Raw genomic sequence first — 27,185 nt, 5'->3', positions numbered from 1 at the left:
TTGGTACATCAGAAAATACTTTGCTAAGATAATGTTTCTTTGACAAGGAGGTAAACATACATATAATTGCTATGTATGAGAATGCCTACATACACACTGTAATTAAGAGACAGTGTGAGCTTTTCACCAGAAGTTTATCTTTCTTTGTTCAGCAGAAGCATTTATACATGAACTGGAAAAGTCAATGGCTAACACCTTCTTACAAGCTCATTTTATTAACCAGACCCAAGATTGATAGGATAGCAGAGGTTGTTTGGCATTGAACTATGATTTCTATAGACCTGAAATTTGGCTGATTTGTCATAGGGTAAACTTGTTCTACAAAATGAAGTAGATGGTATGGAGCACATATTTCACATCAAAGGGATCGGAAAAAAGTCCCTAGCCTTGGAACACATCATTATGGAATGTGAAGTGGGAGAAACAACAACTAGACCCATAATTGTGCCTAATTATACAAATAGTGTCCTAAAATTTGAGGTAAGAATTATCTTTTTAGTGTGAAAGTGTTTTCTTCTGAATATATATTGAATTGAATTATATGAAATATAATAATTACATGAAATTTTTTAAACATTTACTTTTACTCGATCAGGTGAAGCAATGTCACATAAACAGATGTTTACAATTCTACCTTTTGTTAATACAACAGCTATTAAATTTCATTTCAATTATAAATTTAAATTAGTATCAAATATGTTTTATGTTTAAGTATTAGTACATAATCATAAAATACATTAAAATCTACTTATTTGAGTCGTGTGTATTTTTGCTTAAATAAATTATACATGATGAAAGGTGTTATCAAAAAATTTAGAAATAATTTTTCAAATTTTAATGTCAAATCTGTACGCACATCAAAATTTCAGAATTGTATTCTATCATTTACTTGTGTGAATAATAGTGGAAATGTTAAGAAATGCATAACTGTTTACATCTTTATTTTTTATGAAGTTTCCTACTCTGTCCTCCTCACTGGATTTGTTTAAACCAATCTTTAAATAAAATTTTTCACCCCTCACTCTCATCTTTATCTACAAATTGTTGTTTGCCTGATAGGATCCTCAAAAGACACTTCAAATATCTACCCATTATTGTACCTGAATTCAGTTTTAGAGGGAATTGCAGAAGGGTGGAAACTCTCTGGGTTTTCCCTTTGCTTTTTTAATAATCTTTAAAAATATGTGCCTTGGTTTTCTTCTTCTTTCTTTACTAGATTGCAAATGAAGTGAATATTCTAAATCAAAATCTCATCTTGTCATTCTCAGCTATTAATAAAACCTACCAATGTCATCTCTTACCTTCAGAATCAAAGTCCATACTCCTTGAAGTGGCTTTTACTGTCATTCAATAGCTTTTTCTTTTTTATCTATTGAGCTTCTTCTCTTGCCATCCCTGACTCCAGCAGCACTTAAGCCTTTGTTTGTAAACTGTATTTCCTATTTCTGCTCCCTGAAACTCTCCCCCCCACGTCCCTATCTTACATTTATCTGTGTCTGTCTAACGCCTTTTGGTTCTTTAGGACACGGCTTAGAGACCACTTTTACTAAGAATCCTTCACTATTGACTGAAATCTGGATTAGATACCTGTTACCTGCTTCCATAAAATATTTTTACCTGCCCCCATCATACCTGCTACATAATGTTGTTATTACCTGTTTATTATTCCCTACCAGATCATAAACTATGAGAACAGGGGCAAGTCTCTCATTCATATTTTTATACCTAGCATAAATCATAGTATTGAGCACATAATAGTTTTTAAGGGAAGATTTATTTAATGAACAAATAAAAACATAATGTATGGCATTTAAAGGAAACGAAAGGAAGGAAGGAAGGAAGGAAGGGAGGGAGTACTTCTTGTACTTTCCATTTTTCCCATCAACAGTGTACAAGGGTTCCCTTTTCTCCATACCCTCACGAACATTTGTTATCTCCTGTCATTTTGATATTAGCCATTCTAACAGGTGTGAGGTGATATCTCATTGTGGTTTTAGTTTGTATTTCCCTGATGATTAGTGATATTAAGTGATTTTTCATATGCCTATTGGCCATTTGTATGTCTTCTTTAAAAATATCTGTTCAGGTCATTTCCCATTTATTTAATTGAGGGGTTTTTTATAATTATTCAGTTGTATATGTTCCTTATATATTTTGAATATAATCCTCTTATCAGATATATTATTTGCAAATATTTTCTCCCATTCCTATAGGTTGCCTTTCAGTTTATTGATTATTTCCTTTGCTGTACAGAAGCTTTTTAATTTGATGTAGTCCCATTTGTTTATATTTTCTTTTGTTGCCTCTGCTTTTGATGTCATATCCAAGAAATTGTTGCCAAGAATAATGCCAATGAGTTTTTTCCCTATGTTTTCTTCTAGTTTTATAGTTTTAGGTCTTACATTTAAATCTTTAACACATTTCAAGTTAATTTTTTTGTATAGTATAAGAGAAGGCTCTGATTTCATTCTTTTGCATGTGGATATTCAATTTTCCCAGCACCATTTATTCAAGAGACTATCCTTTCTCCATTGTGTACTCTTGGTGCCCTTTTCAAAATTAGTTGACCATATATACAGGGGTTTATTTCTGAGCTCTTCATTCTGTTCTGTTGATTGCTGTGTCTGATAACAAATCCAGACAAAAGCATCATGGGAAAAGAAAACTGCAGACCAATTTTCCTTAAGATTATAGGCAGAAATACTCTCAAAAAAATGCTAGCAAACTTTATTCAGAAACATATAAAAAGGATCATACACGAAGATAGCACATATGGAATTGCATTACCAGGGTCTATGATAATATGTGGACCTCCCCCACACTATTGGAAGATCTGAAGATACCTAGAAAAGAGAATTCAAAAAAAGGATTGGTGAAGATGAGGAGGAAAGGGAACCCTTGTACACTGTTGGTGGAATCGTAAATTAGTATAGCTATTATGGAAAACAGTATGGAGGTTTCTCCAAAACTTAAAAATTTTTAACTCCACTTCTGGGTATATATCCAAAGGAGATGAAATCAATATGTCAAAGAGATACCTGCACTCTCACGTTTATTGCAGCATTATTCACAATAGCTAAGATATGGAATCAACCTAAGTGTCCATCAACAGATGAATGGATAAATATAATGTGGTATATATACCTAATAGAATACTATTCAGCCTTAAAAGAGAAGGACATCCTCTTATTTGTGATAACATGGATGAACCCGGAGAACATTATGCTAGGTGAAATAAGCCAGTCACAGAAAGGTGATTAACACATGATCTCACTTACATGTGGAATCTACAAAAGTTCAATTCATAGAAGTAGAGATTAGAATAGTGTTTACCAGGACCTTTTGGGGGGAAGGAAGGAGAGTTGGAGAGACGTTGGTTAACAGATACAAAATTTCAGTTAGATAGAAGGAATAAGTTCAAGAGATTTATTGGATCTGTTGTACAACATGGTTACTATAATTAACAACAATATAATGTATTATTGAAAAATGCTGAAAGAGTAAATATTAAGTGTTCACCACAAAAATTATAACTATGTGAGGTAATACATATGTTAATTAACTGGATATACCCACTTCACAATGTATACATATATCAAAACATAATGTTTTACATCGTAAATATATACAATTTTTATTTGTAAATTAAAATAGGCAAAAATAAAAAAAAATGGTAAATGAAAAAAGCCAATAAGATTGCATACTATATAATTCCAGCTTTAAGAATTGTCCATAATAGGAAAATGTACGGAGACACAAAGTAGATTAGTGTTTGCCAGAGCAGTAGGGAGTGGGAAGATATAAGCATCCAGTAAACTGAAAGTTGAATTTAACCAGGGTTGTGGTCAAACGCTGCTTAAATATTCTTTATATGCTCTATTAATAATGATACAGAAAATTATTGAAATGGTTCCTCTCTTTTGTATCAAATTGCATAAAGAAAATTATGCATGCCCTATAAGATATATTCAGATTTTCTAAACATCAATGATCTTGATAAAAGTAGCAACAAAATATGAACATTGTTCTTTTTGTAAGAATCACTTCCTTTGTTCCACTTTTTCATAGATCTCTTCTGAGATTTTTCTTCTATTGTATGAAGTATTTTTTCTGGCTTGCTTTTATTTAAAAGTGAATGGTTTTAATGAAAGTATTTAATTTAAATTTTAGGGTTTTTTCTATGCTTTAGCATGTTGCACTAATTTCATGTGCTGTAACATGCTAAAGCATGAAAAAACATTTTACGTTGACATCATATAACTCTTGCTTTTTAATTCTCTTTTCTAGGTAACTTCAGACCTCCCAATAGTGTGGGGAAATCCCCACATAATCATAGATCCTGACAAATCAAGTTCATATACTCTACATGTGTGCCCTTGGAAACGTGGTATATTCAAAGGTATCAAATCCATTAATAAAATATTATTAACTACCACAGTAGGATGGAATTATGATGAGAAGAAATAAAAACATAATTTATATTTCTTCTTTTCAGTAAATGATCCAGGGAAAATTTAGTTTTGCATTTCAGTCATTAGCTTTCTAAATAAACAAAGCTTTGCGGCATACATTTTAATGTCTACCGCTATATTATCTTGGCCATTTATTCAAATATTTTGGGGACAAATTTCTAGAAGTAGAAATATTTAGTTAAGGGTATTTACATTTAAAATTTAATAAATACTTTCAAATAGTTATGCCAATTTATAAACTCAACAGCATTCTATGATAATGTCTGTTTACAGGACTGAGTAAATAGATAAAAACATCTACATGCACTTAATTGATATGTGAACAATAGATTAAAGTTTTGGTATATGTGAAGTTTTCTTCTTTTGTCTCTAATAAAGTATGTATGTATGCAGATTTCCCTGATGGTCCCTAAAAAGTATTACTTGCTTGGAAATAGGGGTGGGAAGTAATTCCTACTAGCTTTTGAAGGGAAGGGGATGAGAAGTGATAGAAAAATAATAGGACAGAGGGGCTATGATTCATCAAAGGAATAAGCTGTCTTATTTGGGAGAGAATTAAATTGCCCGTTGGTAGTTTGATCCTGCTAAGGTTGGTAAGTGGATGCAACTTTATAAATGTGGAAAGCGGCCGGGCGCGGTGGCTCACGCCTGTAATCCTAGCACTCTGGGAGGCCGAGGCGGGTGGATTGCTCAAGGTCAGGAGTTCGAGACCAGCCTGAGCGAGACCCCGTCTCTACTAAAAATAGAAAGACATTATATGGACACCTAAAAATCTATATAGAAAAAATTAGCCGGGCATAGTGGCGCATGCCTGTAGTCCCAGCTACTCGGGAGGCTGAGGCAGTAGGATCGCTTAAGCCCAGGAGTTTGAGGTTGCTGTGAGCTAAGCTGATGCCACGGCACTCACTCTAGCCTGGGCAACAAAGTGAGACTCTGTCTCAACAAAAAAAAAAAATAAATAAATAAATGTGGAAAGCATGTATGTATCTAGTAGTGATCTTATACCTCCTGGAAGTACTAGCCTCTCATCCCTGCTTGCCTCAACAAAGAATGTTTGAGGAAATGGTCTAGTGCAGAGAATAGACTGCTATTACAAGCAGCAGAGAAATTTTAAAATGCTAAATAAGATGATCCAATTATTACCACTGTAACAGAATGTACTGTGTAGGAAAAATTGCCAGCCCATCTCCACTCCCTGCTTCTAATGTGCTTAACCTCAAATGTCAACACAGAAATAGTTGTTAGCATCTTCTGAAATCTTCCCATCACTTTTGAGATGTTTGGATTTACAAAGTCCATTAAAAAGTTTCCATGTGATAGGTGGACTTGAGCTATAGTGACCCTATTCCATTTCAATAAAGTAACATATTTCACCATTTTTAAGGTAATTTAGATGTCATCTATTGATTTAAAGAAATTTAAATTTCAGTTTTTTGTTTTGTCAAGTCCCTGGTCCATGAAACAGATTCTTAAAGTTATTGAAATAGACCTAAAAAGAATTAAATAATTACTTTTGGCAGGCCTTCCTTTGTATAGTCATTTTGTTGTTGTTGTTGTTGTTTTTGATTTTAGCAGCTTTTTATGAAGCCATAAAATTTTAATACATATTTTCACAATCAGATATGGACTCTTTTAACATGTTGATTTGAAAGAATTTAGAAAGAATTTTGGGAAATTAAATGCAGCTCAGGGTATATTGTTAAGTGAAGATGAATTAGGTAAACGTTGCTGGCTATACAAAAGGTTTTTATAGCTTCTTATTTTTGAAAAATATTTAAAAGACATGATCATGGTAGCTTTTCCCAGGACAATCCCTTAGAGTTGAATTAATCATGCCATTATGCTTTTGAATAATAGTCTGTAAAAAGAAAGGACTCCAATTTTCATTGCTATTATTATTGGAAGATTTAAATAATGTATTAAGCCATGTAAATATAATGATTTCTGAACAGCTGTTAACTAATCTCAAGTATTAATAATATAAAGAGAACTAGACTATAAAAATTTCACACATATGAGAAATTTCCTATTTATTCAAGCTAAAGAAGTGTATCAGCATGTGTGTGTGTGCGTGTATATGTGAGTGGTATTTTAGAAAAACTTTGTGCTCATGTTCAATTCTGTTCTTAATTCTATAATAATTATTTACTAAAGGCCTATAATTTGAAAAGTCTTGGCAAACATAGTAGTTATGAACCAAGCTGACATTCAACTAATTATGCTCTACTTGTTGAAATATTGTAACAGTTGCTTTTTCTTATATGTTGGCAAATACTCAATTTTTTTGGCTCCATTACAGTGTAACCCTTGCTAATCTAGCCACCACAACCCCTCCCCCAGGACCCTCTGGACCTCTCAACAATCCAGCAGCAACTAAAGGGTTAACACATTGTTAGATCCAGTTCCCCTTGGCCCCAGGAACAGAGAGGCAGAGTCACTGAGGCTGCAAAAAGGCAAAGGAGTTTATTAACTAGCCCCAGGCCAGGGTCCAAATTCCAGAGGGCCAGGGTCCAAATTCCAGAGCACCAACGCAGTGGCCTCTCCAGGAACTAGGACCCCGCCCTGCAGTAAAGATTAGGCTTTTATACTTTTCTGTATGCTAGTTTTCACACGACACGTTATTCTGCACACAACACGTTAGTCTGCACATGACATACTAGTCTGTACACGACACACTAGTCTGCACACGACACACTAGTCTGCACTTTATCCCCCTTCAGTTTATTTGTTCCTTTTGTTTAGAAGTGGCTGATCGCGTTGGCTTCAGGTTTGTTGACTCTAAGCTTCGGGCTTTTTGCACCAGTGCCAGTTGTAGTTAACATCATCCAGGGGAAGAGGAGGGTCTCCGATGGGGGAGGGGGGCTGTTGTTGCATATCTTCTAGTTTTTGGTTACAAGCGATACTGGGAACACACGCCCTGCACAAGCCGTTCATGCTCTGATCATGTCTTGCTCTTCTTATCTACTTAGTTGGTTGGAGGGCACCTGGATTCTCCAGCCCTTTATCAGAAAGCAACTTGCAGTTACCTCCCCGGGGCTTTGTTTTCCTTTACTTTAGTGAAGCCTGCCATGGCTCCACTTACGCTAAGCACCAAGCCAGCAATCCATATATACAGAAGCAGAACTAGGCTTCTCACATCCAGGAAGCCTAGCCTATCATGGAGTTACCTTTGTTCTTATCTCTGTTTTTCATTCTGATTAACTATATTTATTAAACAACTAAAAGCAAGCATAGTCACAGAAGCGAATAGCATCAGTTAGAATCAAAGAGAGCACACATTTTCCTACTATCAATTCCTGTTCTTCAACATAAAGCATCAGGATGCCTGCCTTGGGATCTTGATCAGGCGTCCCTTCTGATTGGTCAGTGCTAGGATACAAGTTTGTTAATTATTTTGAATATTAGCACTGTATCTAAAGGTGGATATGATGTGACTTACTTTTACCTCCCAGGAATTCACGTCTGGTGGTAGAAATAGATATCTGTAAATCATCTCAGTCAAGGTACACTCTAATATACCAAAAGTTTAGTCATGGCACTGGGGAACATGGTGGAAGAAAATAATCCCAACAGTGGGGGGCTGAGAGGGCTTCCTAGGGGATAATGAGCTTGATCTGGGCCTTGAAGGATGAGTTGGAATTTATCACTCAATATAGGTGGGGAGAACGTTCTAGCAGAGGAAATCACCTTATTGAAAACACAGAAAAGACAGTTTCTGTAAATTAAAAAATACATGGGTGTGTTTAGTAGTGTGTCTGGTACAGAATGCAGACTGACAATATAATTAGAAATGCAGGCAGACCTTGCAGGGAAGAGTTTGGTTTTACTTGTTGCAGTGGAGCCGTTTAAGATTTCTGAGGAGGCAAGAAACATGAGTCAACTGAGTTTTAGAAACTGAAATCTGGAGGTAATATGTAAAACAGATGGGACAGGTGAGAAATAGGGCAGTTAGATCTGGAAGATCATTTAGGGGTCTTTGTCAATATCCCAGGTAATTGTTCTTAATGTTAGTTTGTGCCCCCACCCCCAAAAGCAGACCCTAGGACAAGAGTTTAATTGCCAGTAGTTTATCTAAGAGATGATCACAGGTAGCATGCTAAGAGAATGAGGAAGTAAGATACTGAAGGGAGAAAGCCAATAAAAAGTAAGCTATTTATTAAATTAGTGGTTAAAACTGAGGGAAGTCACTGGACATCTTTGAACTGTTACACTGAAGGGCAAGGGAATTCAAGTTATTTATGCACTAACTCCTGCCCATTATTGATTAAAGTTTGCTCTTAGGGCAGGGCTCCATGTCAGTGAATCTCTATGAGTTGTAGGAAACCACTTGTGTGTATGGGAACTCTCTGAAGAGAGGATTTTTGTGGGGCACTGACAGCATCTACTAACATGGATAGCATGGCATATTCATTGGTAGGGAGAAATTTTGAGAAATGGATGGGTTTGGAATTTTCAAAGCAGCCTACAGTGAGCTACAATCATGTTCCAAGTGTGCCTGTGTGTGGAGGTTTATATTTAAATGCTTACTTGGCCGTGGAACAAAAAGTGAACATTGACCATCTAAATGAGACTTAAGGGTAGACCAAATCGGGCCCATGATAGTGGGTTAAGAACTGGCGGCCCTTCGCTTAAGTGAAATAACTCAGAAACAGAAAGTCAAATGCTGCATGTTCTCACTTATAAGTGGGAGCTAAATAATGTGTGCACATAGACATAGAGTGTGGAATAGTAATTGGAGACTCAGAAGTGGGGAAAGGGTTGAGGGATAAGGAATTACTTAATAGGTACAATGTATACTTTTGAAGTGATGGTTACACTAAAAGCCCAGAATTCACCACTACTCACTATATGTATGTAACAAAACTGCACTTGTACCCCTCAAATTTATACAATTTAAAAAAATTAGAAATAAAAAGAAGCAAAGTGACAGTTTCAAGAGAAATAAAGAGGAAAAATAATGCTAAAACAGATTGAATTTCCAGGGAATCAGATTCTGAGATGTGAGATTAGCATGCAAGACATCCCTCCCTTAGGGAGTGTGTTGGTAAGAAAGTTTATTGGCCAGAGGCAGAAGTTGAGCTTTGATGGAAGCCTAGTGAAGGCTTCAGGCAACTCATCAAAGCCTCCGAAGCTGGGATGGCCCTTCAGAGTTTCCCAAGTTGGGACAAGAAGACTGGGTTTATATTATATAGTGCTGTGTTGATCAGTCTTTGAAAGTGGGCTACATGTGGAAGGAAGTTTGACCTTGGGTGAGGCTTTTTCTTTTTCAAGCAAGGCATTGCCTAAGGAGGGTTAACCTGATGGTCATCTTCTTTCCAAAATCTAAAGGAGTAATTCCCACATTTCTGAAAAAGTATATGGTCAGTGCATTATAGTGCCTACCACAGCTGCATTTGATGAAAACTGAATATGAGAAGATAAGGGAGAGGAGACAGTCAAATGTATTTCTGATACTAAGCAACTGGAAGGAATGTGATACCATTCATTAACTGTGAAAGGGGACCAGTCAGAAGGATTAGTCAGGGAGGGAAAGCCTAGTTCTATCTTGCCTTCAAAATTATCTTTTTATGTCAATAAATTTCAGAAAAATTGAAAATATAGAATCAGTCAATCAATCAGTTCCATATTTTTATATCATATAGATATAAAAATATGGAACCTTAAAAAGAAACAAATAAAACCGAGCAAAAATCACCAAGTTTGCAGTCATGAGTGAAATAATATTAATGACTGAATGCATTAAAACATGATGACTTAATTCTCTCTTTAATAACCACGAAATGAAATGATCTCTCCAGTCCGGATAAATATTAGAATGCAAAATGTTAATACAACTGTCCATTATTACAGGATTAGTGTGTAACAAACTGTTGAAACACAATAATGGCCTGTTGCTTATTTGTACTGGTGAAATATGCATCTAAATTTCCATTTATCTTAGGTAGAAACATTTTTTAATACAACATTAATATTTAGGTGAAGATGAGTAGGCCTTAGTGGTTAGAATATGCTTTATGAACAGTAATCCTTAAATTTATTTTGATTGCAATAACATAATATGATTCACAAATATGATTTAGAGATGGCAATAAATATGCATGTTCACAAGACAGAGTAACTAATTTCTAATGTAGTGCTAAGGAAACTAACTTGTACATGTAAGAATTAAGGTTGCATCATTGCCAGTGATAACTCACTACAGTGGATTCATGCTGTCTTAGTTTCTATGTGTGTTTAATTTAAAATTTTCAGTTGGGAGAGTATTCTGTGAACATCAATTTCAACATAAATGTCAACCCCTAAATATTTTTCAAAAACTTTTACCTTATTGTTAACTAATGTAGTTAATTTTTTAAAACCTAACTATAGGACTTTATAATTAATTGTCCTTTATGAACTACTACATGTGAGCAACAAACATACTTTCATGTCCAAGGGAAAAGTTTTTAGAATTTCTTACAATCATCACTGACATTTTATTTGTGACTCTCAAGGAAAAAGAGAGAATGGGGAGAACTCAGTAATTGAATATCTTCTCCTTGGCCACAGAGATGATGGAAGTTCAACAGAGAAAGGCTATAACAAGAATCATTTATTGAACTGAGTCATTTAAATGTATGAACAAAAACCAAGCTGGAATAATTTGATAAGGTGATCATTGCCTGGTGGCCTAAAACTCTCTCCAAACATTACACAACAACATTATTTTCATATAGCATGTACTTCATGTAGTTATAGTGGCAAGTCTTTGGTTGTTATAGAATACTACATGGAATCATTTTAATCTAATCACCAACTTTAAATCTGTTTAATCCACATTAAAAAACTAAATACAAAGGACCAATGTTTAAGGTGGTTTCCAGTTATGTTAGTAAATTTAGTTTCTACCCTGAACATTCAAGATATAGTAGTGTGAATTTCTCTCTGATTATCTATGCACCTTAGTAAACCCAGTAGCTCTAGAAAGTAGGTAACAATGACAAATTTTGATATCATCAACAATCACCTTGTATTAATATTTTGTTCAGTAGCACCTGAAAGTGTTTTTTACTTGCTTAAAAGTGATTGTGTTCATTTAGTTCAACACAACTGTAAATTAGAGCCAGGATTCATTTCTAAAAATTTGCAATTTGAAAGTGACCACACTGGAATGAGATCTATTATGACACTGGCACAAGAAAGCCTCATCCAAACAATTGCAAACAAGTTTTTAGTCAGTTTTGGTAAAGACTTTAAAATTTCTTTTCAGTAAATTTTTGCTTAATGTCAAAACAAAATGTTTAATGTATGACAGTAAAGTTGATCTGTATTAAGCCTACACTTAAACAAGGTAGAAATAGTTTTTCTAGTTGGCATTCTGCTGCTCTCAGAAATGATACAATTTCTAGAATGATTTGTATTACCAGTTGTCATCCTTAAAATGAGAAATTCAGCTCAAAATTTGACTTCTAATGTTATGTGTGATGAGAAGCATCGCTTGTCACATGTATTTTCAGGATGTTATGCTGTGCAAAAAGTACTGCCATTTGAATTTGCATTTTTCATTTAAGGCTTGGGAAGTGTGTTCATGTTATCCACAACATTGCAATGGCAAAATTGTACTTCTTGTACTTTGCTATTTCCTGATTAACTGTTATCGTGTTGCGAAGGAACACATTCAGAAGTCAAACAATTTGGTTGTCAGTGTTTTCTTAATGTATCCTTTTGAAAACATTTCAAAATAAAGTTAACATTGTGTATGTTTTGTTTTTGTTTTTTAGTTTTAGGTTTTATCTTAAGGCAAGATCCCAAAACCAGTATAGTTGACTTGAGAAGGAAGGTTTGTGCTTTTTTTTTAACACTAAATATACCTATAATAGGCTTATTTTAATTTTACTTCTATAAAATATTTTTTAAATATTATTTTCTAAAATATCAATAACTAATTTTCTCTATAAGGAGCTCTTTGATGTTTATTAGTCTTTCTTCTGGAATATAAACCAAACCACTTTTTTATATCCTGGGTAAACCATCCTTTCATTTTTGCCATTTGAATGATGTGTAACTATTTTCAGGGCTACAGACAAAAATATTGCAACAATTGAGGATCACTTTACATAAAATCTAGTTTTAGTTTGAGTTTATGTGTCTTAGGAATGTCTAATATTTTCTTAAATAAATGTAGCTTTTTGAAAATCAAAGGCTACCATCATGATTTTTTTATAATCCCATGTTACATTAAAAAAAAGATTAGGATCACCTAGTTTATAACCCCATGTTACATAAAAAAACAGAATCTGATTACCTAGTGGTCACCACTTTGGGGCTCTGGACTTCAGCCAGGTTTTTTAACCCCCCAGAGCCTCATTTTTTCATCCATGGAATTGCAATATGAATATTCCCTATATTACCAATTGTTATGCCATCAGTGGATGATAGTGCTGTGAAGCCCTTAACACAGAACTCACAGAAAGCCCTAAGTAAATATTAGTTCTTCTCATTATTTTATGGAATTTGACAAACATAACTTCAACTACCAATATTATCCTTCTCTAATTATGTCATCTTGGGTAATTTACTTAACCTCACTAAATGTCAGTTTTCTTATTTGTAAAATATAGATAATATTTAAACCTTCAGGGTAGTTATGAATATTAAATGGAAATATATGAAAAGTGCTTATATAGTAGGTACTTAATTAATGTTGATCACTCTTATTTAATACACTAACTCCCATCTCTACCCAACTGCCCCTCACATTTGGACAAACAGTCTTTTCAACATTGAAAAAGATCATGTAGAGGTATCATTTGCATACAAACCCTTATGTTTATTAAAATTCACCTTTTATTCTTTAAATATAGCAGCTCCTAGAAAGAAATCTGTGTTAGAAACTGGCTTAGGAGATGCGTGATACAAATTTAAAAATCTACCATTTACATATATCTTTGAAAAAGTTTTATATATATAGAATTTGAGTTTTATTAGCATTCCACTGATGACTGTTTCATTTTTTATGTCTTCTAGTAACTAATGAAAAATGCATGGTTCCTTTATTAATAATCACTACTAACACTAACTACATATACTTCTCTAATCCTCAAACCGTATTTCATATAGATACTATTATTTTCCATGTTTTACCGAGGAAGAAATTGAGGCACAGAGAGCTTAACTTGTTGGCAGTCATATAACTTGGCAATGGCAGAGCTGGGATTTGAACCTGGGAAATTTGTCTCCAGAGTATTAGCTTTGCATTACTCTATCATATTGTCTGTCTTTAATGTCGAAAGAAACTTATTGACCACAGAACCAAAGAAAATGTTGAGACATTATATAATATAGATTGTTTTTTTTTTCTATTTTCTCTTTCTCTTCCCTGTTCCCTTCCTAATTTGGCATGCAAATGCCTAATATGCCAGATGGTTATATTAATATATCCCTCTCTTAAAAACTCCGTAATATGGCATGAGTATATAGGGGACTTGGTTTTTTTTGTCCCACTCCATCCTAGCTTATCTCAATGAAAAAGCTAGGGAGAATGCTGTCAAAAGCTTGGCTGAAATTGAATTTGGGTCTTTTCTTGTTCCCATCACTAGTGTGGGCTGCCATATTTATAGAAGTATGAAAACCAGTCTCGTACTATTGGTCTTTGAAAACAAGTGCTGGTTGCTATAAAGCATTTCATGCTCTTTTAAGTGACAGGAATGATTTTCCAAAGCAGAGCCTTGAGGCACTGTGGAGAGGAGAGAGTAGATTTGGTATGTTTGGATGCTCTCATGGTCCTTTGGATGCTCCTCTTTGTTTTTACCGTCTCTGCTTTCCCAGACAGCCTGTGCTCTAATATTTCATGATGACTTTAGCCATCTGCAGGACATTACCCTAGAGGATTTGTGAGCACTGGACCTTTTCTTTCATGTATTTTGGCAATCAAAAATAAAGTTGCTATAAACATTCATTCATCTGGAGTAAATCATTTATGTATGACCAGATCATATGGTAGTTGAGTTCATACTGTTTAAAACAACTGCCAGTTTCTCAAAAAGGGTGCTCCTTTTTTCATTTCCACCAACAGTAGATGAGAGTTCCAATTCCTCTACATCTTTGACCATACTTAATAGGGTTAATCATTCTATTAATAATTTTAGCTATTTTAATTTGTGTGTAATGTTATTGTGGTGTGGTTTTCATTTCCATAATGAATAATGATGTTAAGCATCTTTTCATGTCCTTATTTGTCATTCATATATCTTCTTTATGAAAATGTCTTTTCAAATCCTTTGCCCATTACCTAACCCCCGAATTGGGTTGTTTTCTTATTGTTGAATTTTTGGAGTTTTTAATAGATATATATGTATCTTCTGGACACAAATACTTTATCATATACACGTTTTTAAAAACTTTGTCCTAGTCTTTCCCTTTTATTTTCTTCACAGTGTCTGTGGAAGAGCAGAAGTTTTTGATTTTGATGAAATGTAATTTATCACTTTTTTTTCTTATATTGATCAGGAGGAAGCACACGGTTTTAATAGCTATCTGGACCATCACTACTTTGACATTTTGCCACAGCCTCTGTCCTTTATCAGCCACACAATTTTGTTTTTCCCACCTTGCCCTTTTGGTCCCATAATGAAGAGAAACTAAAAGAAAAGAAAGTGAGTTAAAAATAATTTTAAAATGAAGAAAGAAAAAAAAGAGAGAGACAGAAGGAGGAGGAGAGTTAGTGGAGAATTCCTTAGGCCATCTTAGTTTTGCTACTCGGATTTTATAGGGTAGTATGATATTAGAGAAACACAACTTTGTTCAAAGCGATTTGATCATGTGTAATATAGTATGCACAGAGCAGACACTTATAAAAAAATTTCTTGACTGGACGAATTCACCTCTAAGAAATTCACAAATTGATGAAATCCCAGCCATATAGAGATATTCCTTAACAGCATTCCTCCTTAGGTATAGTGGCAGTGAAGCATGAAGCCAGGGGAGGGAGCAGGGTAAGTGAGTGTGAGGGGACCAAGTGCAAAGACAGCAAATAGTTTGCCAGATATCTGTTGCCATGGAAACTGACTTTTGGAGATTTTTCTAAGGGATGAAATAGTTTAGGTGACCAATATGCAGTATCTGAGCCCTATCACTTTAGGCCAAATTAAATGTCCTATAAATACAAGAGGACTTCAAAAAGTTCATGGAAAATACGTATTATGAAAAAACTATGCATGGGGTTCAAAATTTTTTTGCACCAAAATAAACTCATACTAACTTGTTACATGTCTGAACAGGATCTAGTTTGAGGCTCTTAGAAGGATAAGACAGTTTGAAAAGAGCAACATGAATTCTACTAAAATTGAAGCAAGAACAAACATCAAATTTATGATGAAGTTTCAGTGGAAGATGGTAAAATCACTGATACTTTAAGAATAGTTTAGGTGGACAATGCCCCCCCAAAATCAGCAGTTTACAAATGGATTACTCATTTTAAGAATGGATGAGATGATGTTGATGATGAAGCCCACAGTAGCAGACCATCTACCTCAATTTGTGAGGAAAAAATTAATCTTGTTCTTGTCCTAATTGAAGAGAACTTATAATTAACAGTGAAGAGAATAGCCAACACCATAGACATCTCAATTGGTACACAATGGCAACTGAAAAATGAAAGTTGAGCAAACTTTCCACTCAATGAGTAGCAAAACCATTGTGCATAGATCAGTTGTAGACAAGAGCAGAGCTTTCAATGAAAAGTTTAAACAAGCGAGGTCAAGATCCTGAAGCATTTCTTCAAAGAATTGTAACAGGAGATAAATCATGGCTTTACCAGTAAGATCCTTAAGACAAAGTATAATCAAATCAATGGCTACCCAGAGGTAGGAAGTGGTCCAGTCAAAGCAAAAGCTGACCAGTCAAGAGCTAAGATCATGGCAATAATTTTTTGAGATGCTTAAGGAATTTTACTATTGACTTTCTGGAGGGCCAAAGAATGAAAACATCTGCTTATTTTGAGAGTGTTTTGAGAAAGCCGAAGCTTTAGCAGAAAAATGTCTGAGAAAGCTTCATAAGAGAGTCCTTGTCCATCATGACAATACTCCTCATTCCTCTTATTAATCAAGGGCAATTTTGTGGGAGTTTTGATGGGAAATCATTAGGCATTCACCTTAGAGTCCTGATTTGGTTCCTTCTGACTTCTTTGTGTTTCCTAATCTTAAAACATCTATTAATGTGCACCCATTTTTCATCAACTAATAATATGGTAAAGACAGCATCGACATGGTTAAGTTCTCAGGACCCTCAGTTCTTTAGGAATGGACTAAATAGCTGATATCACCACTGAGAAAACTGTCTTGAACTTGATGGAACTGATGTTGAAAAATGAATTTTATATTTTTTATTTTTATCTTTTAATTCTATTTTTCTGCAAACTTTTTGAAGTCCCTTATATGTGAGTGATTTTACTATTATTCCAGTCAAAAGCCTATTTGTGGTATATTTGGTGACACAATTTAATTCACAATTCCTTATATTCTATGCCAAGGAAATACATGTTTCTTTGCCACTTACTAACTGTATAATCTGTGCTAGGTTACCCAACCTTCTCTAAGCCCCAGGTTCTTCAATCTTAAAATGAGCCTAAATGAATAATTAACTGATATGTTTATTGCAAGGGTCAAGTAAGACGATTAAAGAGAAGCATTTAGCATATGCCTAGAACAGAGTAAGCATTCACTAAATATTTTTTTCATTATTTTCAAAGGAAAAATCGTTAATATAAAATTACATTTCTCAGTCTTTAAACTTGAGGCTTGATGAGTGGATTTTACAAGATAATGTGGCATTAAAGAAAAAGGGTCCCCAATTTAAAAAAATGACTTGTATACTAGAAAATGTTTGTTTTACTGACTGCTAAAAAAGCATTTTGAAAAATCAATCACTTAAAGTGTTTAGCAAAGAAAAAATTCCACTTTTTAATATGAAAACTTACACTATTGAAAATATAATGGATATAATATAATTGCTATTCCTATGAGTTTTTCTCTCCACTCTTTTCACACAAACCGAAAATCTCCATTAATTTCAAGATGCTGCACCTTAATGTGGAGAGTTTATTTTACTTACTAGTGTTATTTCTGTTATATTTATGTTTTTTTTTCCAAAGCAGTCTAATATTTTCCTGTTACTGTGACAAACTCAAACACCAACAACCAAATTTTTCATTTATTTTTGTTTCCTTTTGGATCAGTTGACCCATCCTGAAAAGTGGATTATAGGAATCAAAAAAAATGTACATATACTGTGAAAAAAATTATCATGCTTTGGAAACACATGTTCTTCTCATAATCATTATTGTTGCATTTCATTTGAAGGTTCATTGCTGACAATCAGATTGCTGAGTACAATGTTATTATTTTTAATAAGTGCACAAGAATTTGCTTGTCTTTTTCACAGTAGCTAATCAATAACCAAAAATGAAGGTGAAACAGAAAAAGATAATTGTTTAAAAATGAAATTAAAATGACATTTTCAATAAAAGATTTTTCATTGGAAAAAATATGTGCAAATTAGTGGCATAATTCTAAGATGCATTGTTTTAAAATGTTCTTTCGATTAAAACATAAACTGTTGAATAGACCCATAATTGCTCCCATAATTCTCTTCACCTACTTCTATTTTTTGACATAAATACTTAATTTAATTTATCATTCTGTTATATAATATATAGCCTTGTTATACTCATGTAGAGCTTTTGAAATTTTAAAAAGTGATTGCCCAGTTTTTATTTGTTAAGGGATAATAAAATGTAGTAAACTTTAAATGAGTGAGTTGGAAGAAGGAAAAGTATGCTGAGTATATAATGGACTAAAATGAATAAGAATAGAGAATGTATACTTGTAATTCTTGAGAGTGCAGATGGTCCTGGATTTATGATGGTTTGACTTAGGATTTTTCAACTTTGCAGTAGTGTGAAAGCAAGATGTATTATGTTCTTAGAGTTGGAATGCAGTTCCGTTTTGATAAACCCGTGGTAAATTGAAGATAATTGTTGACTTACGATATTTTCTATTTATGATGGGTTTATCAAGATGTGGCCCCATCAATCAAGGAGCATCTGTACTTCACAGTATTTGAAATATTTATTAGGTTTCCTTATTATGCAATCTACACAAATTGTGTGACTTTTTGTATGCTTTATCTAACTGAATTGTTTTCTTAAATTTCCTACTCAGGTTGTTCGTTGGTAGTGTATAGAAATGCAACTGATTTTGCATGTTGATTTTGTTTCATGAAAATTTGCTGAGTGGTATAACAGGGTTTTTTTTGTGGAATGTTTAAAGTTTTCTATATATAACATCACATCATCTTCAAAAAGAGAAAAATTTACTTCTTTCTTTCCAGTTTGGATGCTTTTATTAATTTTGTTTCTACATGATTTCTCTGGCTAGAAATTTCAGTACTATGTTGAATAGAAATGGCAAAAGTAGGCATCCTTGCCTTGTGCCTGATTTTAAAGGAAAAGCTTTCAATCTTTCACAATTGGATATGATGTTAGCTGTGAATTTTTTACGCATAGGCATTATCATGTAGAAGAAGTTCCCTTCTATTCCTAATTTACTGAATATTTTTATCATGACAGGGTGTTGAACTTTGTCAGGTGCTTTTTATGCATCAGTTAAGATGGTCATGTGATTTTTCCTACATTCTATTAATGTGTTGTATTACATTGATTAATTTTCTTCTTTAACCCACATTTCATTTATTCATTCATTCATTTGTTATGGGAATGAATCCCACTTGGTCATGGTGTGCAGTCCTTTTAATATACTGCTGAATTTCATTTTCCAGTATTTTGTTGAGGATTTTTGCATCAATGTTCATAGGAGATATTGTACTTGTGTTCCTATGTAATGTCTTTATTAAATTTTTTATGTGTTATTTTAGCTTTAAATATTGACTACAACTTTTTTCCCTGTTTAGTTTCTGTCTTTAATACTTTATAAAAAAAATTAAATAGCATGAGAATCTTCTGTTTTTTACTGATTTTCTTAGGTCAATGTCAGGTATGCCTTGAGTCATTTTTGCTAATTTATGGTATACATTCCAGCTAGATTTTAGAACCTAGTCTCGAATATATTATTAGTATGTGTACATAAATATAAAAACATATAAATACACAAATACATATATATACACTAATTAGATGGAATGGGTTCTCAGAAGGAAAATTTATGTGAAAGCTGAACACCTAGACATGTCATAAGGAATTGAGAAGAAAACAATAAACCATCTATAAAACTATTAAATTAAATATAGGGAGGTGACCTTAAGTCTGGTATATAACTACCCCAAGGCAGCATAGTCTAATGTCATGCTTTTCAAAGAAGGCTGGTATTTTGAGGAAGATGGGAGGAGAAATGGTCTGGAGGCATCAATGGGGAACAAGAAGAGTATTTCCCAGACTTCCATGCCTGTGGGATACTAAGAGGACTACAGTGAGACTCCTCCCATGGCATCTTTGGATATAATTCTTATAGTGTATTATTTATCTGATTTAATTTTTCCTTCTAATATAGAAGAGATTATTTTAAATCATGGATGATAGAATAAATTGCTGGCATTCATTTTATTAATAGCAGTTATATACAAACAGAAAAGTTATCCAATAGTGGAAGAATGATGTAAATATGAGATGTCACTTTTTTTTTTTTTTGGTCATTTTAATCCTCTGTCTTGTAAAATGGAAAGAACAGCAAACATGCTGTTTATGGTAGCAAAATATTACTTCTAAAGAGTATTTGGAACCTGTAAAAGGAATAGCCTCTACCCAGAGGAATTCATGGCACGTGGCTTGCTATTACTGCATTGGACAGTGAGGACGTAGATGTCCCTGAGTACAACACATGTTAAAAAAGAAGTGGATTTCAAACATTTTTGTCTAGGATCTAGGTGAAAAAAAAATATTTGTTTTACATTGTGACACAACAAACACAAACATAGACACACTCTCTCACACACATAGCTACAAATAAAACTGAAAGAAAAATTTTATGAAACAATACATGGGATGTGCTTTGAATGTTTAATGCCTGTGATGTCCAATATTATAGATAATTAGGTTCAAGTGATTATTCCAATTAAAATTAAGACCAAATAACATTCCATTAGTCACAAATGGCTAGTGGCTACCATACTGGATAGCACAAATATAGAAAATTTTCATCATTGCTGAGAGTTTGATATTACAGCCCTGGCTTCTATTCTATTCTATTCTAATATAATTCCATGAGCTACTATTGTTTTGAAAATTTAAGTTTAAATATCCAAAGAGAGTCAGCTTGGGAAAAGTATGTTTAAATATCTTCACATGATGAATCATTGAGATTGTTTCAGGTCAGTGGATTCACCATAAAATATTTGTATAGGTACAACATGCAAATACTGAAAATGATTTGTTTATAGCAGCACTGTGCAATAAAAATAAAAAGTAGGACATTTATGTCATTATAAATATTCTAGTAATCAAATAAAAAATGTGAAATTAATTTTAAAAATATTTTTATGCATATTAAGTGTATAATTTCAAATATAATTAATATAAAATTATCGATAGTACATTTTAATTCTTTTTAACACTAAATCTTTAATATATAGTGTATATTGCACACTTATAGCACATCTTAATTAGGAATACCAACATTTTAATTGCTCACTATTCACATGTGACTAATGGCTACCATATTGGGCAGCAAGGTCTAATGTTACACCTTTCAGGACCTTTGATTACCTATTTTGTAGAAGCTTTGAATTTCCTGTAAATACATGAAACACTTGTATTTCTCACACAAACAAACAAGCAAAAATATTTTTTTCACATTAGATATTTCTTACTCTTAGATATCTGTCCTCTCCAAGAGCAATGTGACCAATAGTATCTTGCTGTTTGAGACCATTCCCTAAACAGGAATAATAAGATTATGAACAAAGATGTCATTTATTGAGTACTTGCTCTGTGTTTTTGGTTAATTTTTTGCATAAATATTTTATTTCAAGCTGGTTTTACCTACACACATGATTACATCTTATTTCAAGAGGATTTTACTTCAAGGCCTCTCTCCAAAAAAATTTAATCTCTTCAAAAAAGTATTTTTCAGGAGAAATTCTTTACTTTCAAGTAAAAACTAAAAAAAAAAAAAAAAAAAAAACCTTGATGTTTAATTTTAGTTCTACTTGTCTTTACTATTAATAAAATATGAAGACTAGTGTAATTCAATTACACAGTATTGGTAGGAATTAATCAAGCTATTTGATTATGATACTTGGCTAGAAACACAGAGTTCTGCATGCAAAGCTTTGTGTAAGCTGTTAATGAGAGATCAAGACCAATTTATTATTTATTTCCATTAGTATACTAACATCAAGTTAAAAATTAATATCAATCTTGTATAAGTCAATTTTAGTATAACAGAAATTCCAAAGTTTGACATTTTGACACTAGCAACTTTTGTAACAAAATGTCTAATATTTTACATATTATATGTTTACAAGAAAGTTCATGCTTGGAATATTAGGATATTATCTAAAACAAAATAAATATAATTTTTTAAATGAGGTAATAAATAGGAGGAATGACTTAGGGGGAAAATATGCAAGTATAATCAGCCAAGACCAAAAAGTTTTCTGAAAGCTGTTACAATTCTGTTATTTACTACTTTTTTTGAATTATAACAGAAAAGCTATTGAAAATTACTATTTTAATGGAGATTTTGAAAATCTCTCCTTGAACTTTCCATAATTTGTTCTGTACCAATATTAGGTTTAATTCTGATGTTGACATCTACAATTTACATTTGGCTTTGTTATAAGTTTCAAGCTGGGGTAACTTTAATACCTGAAACTGATGTTTCATTTTAGAAAACTAATCCCTGGTTAATCTAACATCTTTTACCTGTTTGTTGTAGGTGCAATTTCATTTTCTGGTAAAATCAGCCAAAGTGCTCATTTTAAGGAAGAGAAAGAACAATTTCGAAAACTCTCCGTTCAGAAATCACTAACAGAAGTAATTCACACTTTTATTGATGACGATACAGGTAAATTTATTATGATAGAGAGTTTCATGATCAATCTGCAGAAACCCAAATTATTATTCATTTTTATGTGAAAAGAATACATGCATAATATAATACATATTCAATTTTATGTTGCATAAATCTATAAGAATTTTATTGGATTATTTCAGGATTAACTTTTTGCAGCATACTTGTTGCGGCCCGATTACAGAACGGGGGATGAACACATAAACATACATACAGACACACAGAAAAAAACACAGGGACACACATAGACGGTAAAGACTGTAGTGTGGAAAACTCCAGTCGCTTTATTTTTATACTCCTATTGTCCAGCAGCTACTTCCTGGTATGAGACTATCTTTAGGGTCCTGAGGCAACATGTTCCATTTCTTATGAAAATTGCTCAAGGGAAGGCAAACGTTTGCATCTTAACCTTTGGACCTCATTACCCGTGTGCAGGACAATGAGACACACCTTGGCTATTTGCCATAGGAAACAGTTTGTCTATTTCAATAGGCCATTGACCTTTAGCTCCAAGAAGCATTCAGCAGTCAATGGTCCGTGTCCGGACCCATTGACTTCTAGCCTCAAGGAGCGTTCTGGACCCATTGACCTTTGGACCCAAGAAGCACGTCCAGCTTCGCTGACTCTGAGCTCAAGCCAATTCTTGCTCAGGGACGATCCCTACAATACTTTCTAGATATCTACTGCTATTAATATCAATAGTCATAATACTTTAGTTAGAAGGCTGCTTACTTATCCATAAGTGAAAAGCCTTACATATTGTTCTATTATTAAACAAAAAATACAGCAAATTTCTGATAAAATGTTGAGTGTATAATTTAAATAATATAATATACTTTTCTTACTTCAATATAGGAGATGCTAGCAATCTTCCGCTATTGTTTTCCATTTCCATTTCTATATTATAAAACTTTACTTGAATGTTGCTGAACACCATATCTTCTTAGTAGAGGTTCAAAAGAAAATGAGATGATGAAAAGTTAGAATAGTCAGGGCAAGTGTCCTGGAAAAGGGGTGAATGAGTTCTTTGATGGGTGAGTAACAGGAATATAAGAGGTTACTAGAGAAGAGTGGTTCAACAGGAGCAAAGTTGTGGAGACAAAGAGGTATACCAAAGAAGAAATTTTTATTGAATGAATTTATATTAGTCAGAGTTCTTCAGAGAAACAGAAACAATGGGATAGATATAGATGTGGATATAGATATATATTTATGTTTGTGTGCATAAATATAATATATGAATATATTTCTATATCATATATATGTATATATACAGAGAGAGAGAGAGAGAAAGAGAGAAAATAGAGATTTTAAGGGATTGGCTAATACCATTATAGGAGCTGGCAAATCCAAAATCTGTAGGGCAAGCCAGCAGGCTAAAATTCAGGTAAGATTTGATGCTGCAGTCTTGAATCCAAATTCCCCAGGTCAGGATAAGCAGGCTGGAAACGCAGGCTGGGTTTCTATGTTTCAGTTTTGAGGAAGAATTGTTTCTTCTTTAAGCAACTTCAGTTTTTGCAATCAGGGCCTTCAACTGATTGGAGGAGGCCCATCCACATTATGGAGGGTCATCTGCTTTACTCAAAGTCTACTGACGGAAATAAGAATCACATTTTAAAAATAGCTTCATAGCAACATCTAGACTGGTGTTTGACCACAGAACTGGGCACCCAAAGCCCATCCAAGTTGACAAACAAAATTAAGCATCACAGAATCCATGGATTAAAGAGTGGTATTTAGGCAATATCAAAATGCTTTGGAAGGGGAAGAGCAGTTAGGACTAGTTAGTCCACTATAAGAGCAAACTGGATTTAAAGTGAAGAGAATGGGGTCTTTTTGGTGGTGTTGGTGACAAAGAAATACCGCTAAAGATGGAAAACATTTCAGAGACTAGCATTGAATGAATGTCCTGAGAGAAGAGAATGAAAAAGGGTATTGATTCTAAAAAATAATAATAAGGTTTATTTGTATCTTGATAAATAGAAAATTAATAAGACAGAAATTTTAAATTTCTGAAAAAAAAAGAAAAAGTTTGGGAAATTATAATGCCTCGTACAATTTTGTACTTCCTGATATTGATGTGACAGCAAGACATTTACATGGCAATATCCTGTTTTCAACTGAATCTTTGGAGCCGAGATTGGTAAAAATAATAATAAAATTGGTTAAAGGTTTAGGGTTTCTTCTATTGAAATCATGCAGGTGAGGCCAAAGAATAGATGACAATTATAGATGCATTACACGAAGAGTTAAATTCTCATCAATATCTAAGGCAGAAGAACCATGGAAGAAAACCTTTTATATGAAAGTTAAAAGTGTTCAGAAGAGTTTGAAAGAAAATCAGAATATTATGATGTTATATTAATGGACTAAAACAGACTGATGTTTAATAAAAAATACTAAGCTGCATGATGGCAGGTTGCAAGACAAATTAATAACTAAAAAAATGCATCTAATAACATTACAGGTATCCCCAATTCTTCACACAGGCCTTCCCATATTCTTTCTCTCAGATAGTATTAAACCTTTCCAGTCTGTATTGTTTTTTAGAGACTGCCCTGCAGTATATTTCTTTTCAATTATGGAAATATTCTAGCTTTCCTCTCATCAAAAAAAAATGCAAACAACAACTAAATAAGAACTCTTTTAACCTTCCAAATAGGCAAATATGAAAAATAATGGTAATACCCAGTTATAATGAAAAGTCAGGTCAAAAGAGTCAATCTCATGCATTATGATGGAAATTTAAATTGATATAAAGTTTTTGAAGAGAACATTTACAATATGTTTAAACATTTTAAGAATTAATATTTATGTCATTTTATCCAATGATTCAGTCTAAGACATTTGTTAAAATAATCAAAGATTTGCACAAAATATTAGTATATATGAACGTCCCTTATGTGATCTATTATGTTGAATAATTGAAACTAACATTTTAATAGTGCATATTTTCTGAACAATATAAATTTGCATATTTATATATGCATATGGATATGTTAATTATATAGTGTATACACCCCAATGTATTTATATATGTATAGGTATATCTATAACTATATATTTATCTTTATTGATATATTAAGCCTGGAATTTTATAGAAAAAATATTCAGTTGCTTTCTTTTGGTTGTAAGGTTATGAATCACTTTTTTTTATACTTTTCAGGAATTTCTGAAATTTCTGTAGTGAATGTTATTGATTTCACAATTAGAAAAAATCTTAATATGTTTAAGGTTTAGAGTTGAATAATATTTAATCATTATTTTTTTCTCATTAATAAATCATTCACTAATCCCACTCTAATCAATAAATTCATATTCTGTGCACATGTTTAGTACTCCAGGAAAATTAAATCAGCTATATCACAACACTTCCACATGTGATAGTCACAACAATTACACATAGTAGGTGTTATTGTGATAGTTAATTTTATGTGTCAACTTGGCAGAGCCACAGTGCCAAGACATTTGGTCAAATTTATTCTGAACGTTTCTGCAAAGATGTTTTTTGGGTGAGATTAACATTTAAATATGCAGATTTTGAGTAAAGCAGATTACCATAATATGCTTGTGCCTCATCCAATCAGTTGAAGTCCTTAGTAAAACAAAAGCTGACCTACCCTGATATCCTGAAGATTTTGAACTTAATAAGCCTCAACAATTGTGTAAGCCATTTCTTTAAAATCTTAAAATCTCTCTCTTTCTCCCCTATCTCTGTTATACACAACCTATTGGTTCTGTTTCTCTGGAGAACCCTGACTAATACAGTCCCCATTCCATAGATGGGCTGACTATTGAGTTACTTTGCCAAAGATCACAAGGTAATGGTGGTCGAGTTGGGATTTAAATCTTGGTTTTCTGACCCTGAGTCATTCTATTGCTCTTTGTATTAACCCAGAGTTATGAAGCAGTCTCCTTAGTCACAGATACTGTTTCTCTCCAGAATTATTTTCTCTGTGAGTTCATTGTGGGTTAAAACATTGGAAAGACCCAGATAAAATATACATGAGCTACCTAGAAGGGGAAACACTTTTCATTTTAAGAACTTTGTTTTATTTTGGGAGAAGTCACATTTAAATGTCATAAAAGAATTTTAACTGCTTTTATGAAATTGAAAGAGCAAATGTAGCAGAAGTTTTTTCAATAATCACAGATCAGTATGCATAAATTTGGTAACCTTAGGCTCTGCACATTAATGGTTTTAAGGGAATGAAGTGATATCTCCAAAATAAATGAGCACGGAGGGCAATTCAAAATGTGGAAGTAAGTTTGCCCTCAAGAACTCCTCACGGGTATTTGGAATAAGAACTCACCTGAACTTCCTCTTTTTCTTCTTCTCACTAGTTGTTTGCCCTGAGTCTCTGAATTGTTCTCAGATCCACCAATTTTATAAGTGCTTGTTGGATAGAATATAGAATATAGTACAATGCAATATGGTACAGAACAGTGCAGTGTAGTAAAATGCAATGCCATGCAGTACAACCCAATAAAATACTATCGAATGCCATTCAGTGTCATACAGTGCCATACAATACAATGCAAGGCAACACATATAATCATAGAGAAGATTTTCGAAAGAGGGAGATACTGAGAATTCTACCAGTTTGGGCTCCTTTTTTCATAGATGAAAAAACTGAGGCCCAAAGAGGTT

General features: G+C 33.3%; 1 protein-coding gene across 1 annotated transcript in view; it reads left to right on the top strand.

The window, feature by feature from the left end:
* Nucleotides 1–27,185, top strand: part of CFAP47 (cilia and flagella associated protein 47) — a 541,061-nt gene that overhangs the window by 252,789 nt on the left and 261,087 nt on the right. Inside the window, exons 49-51 of the mRNA XM_069464301.1 lie at nucleotides 307–480; nucleotides 4,288–4,399; nucleotides 22,400–22,528. Coding sequence (XP_069320402.1) covers nucleotides 307–480; nucleotides 4,288–4,399; nucleotides 22,400–22,528 — 415 coding nt within the window. The remainder of the gene's footprint in view (nucleotides 1–306; nucleotides 481–4,287; nucleotides 4,400–22,399; nucleotides 22,529–27,185) is intronic.

This window comes from Eulemur rufifrons, chromosome 30 (assembly GCF_041146395.1).
Source record: "Eulemur rufifrons isolate Redbay chromosome 30, OSU_ERuf_1, whole genome shotgun sequence".
In the NCBI taxonomy this organism is placed as follows: Eukaryota; Metazoa; Chordata; class Mammalia; order Primates; family Lemuridae; genus Eulemur; species Eulemur rufifrons.
The sequence above is the reverse complement of the archived record's forward strand: the minus strand, read 5'-3'. Positions and strand labels throughout refer to the sequence as shown.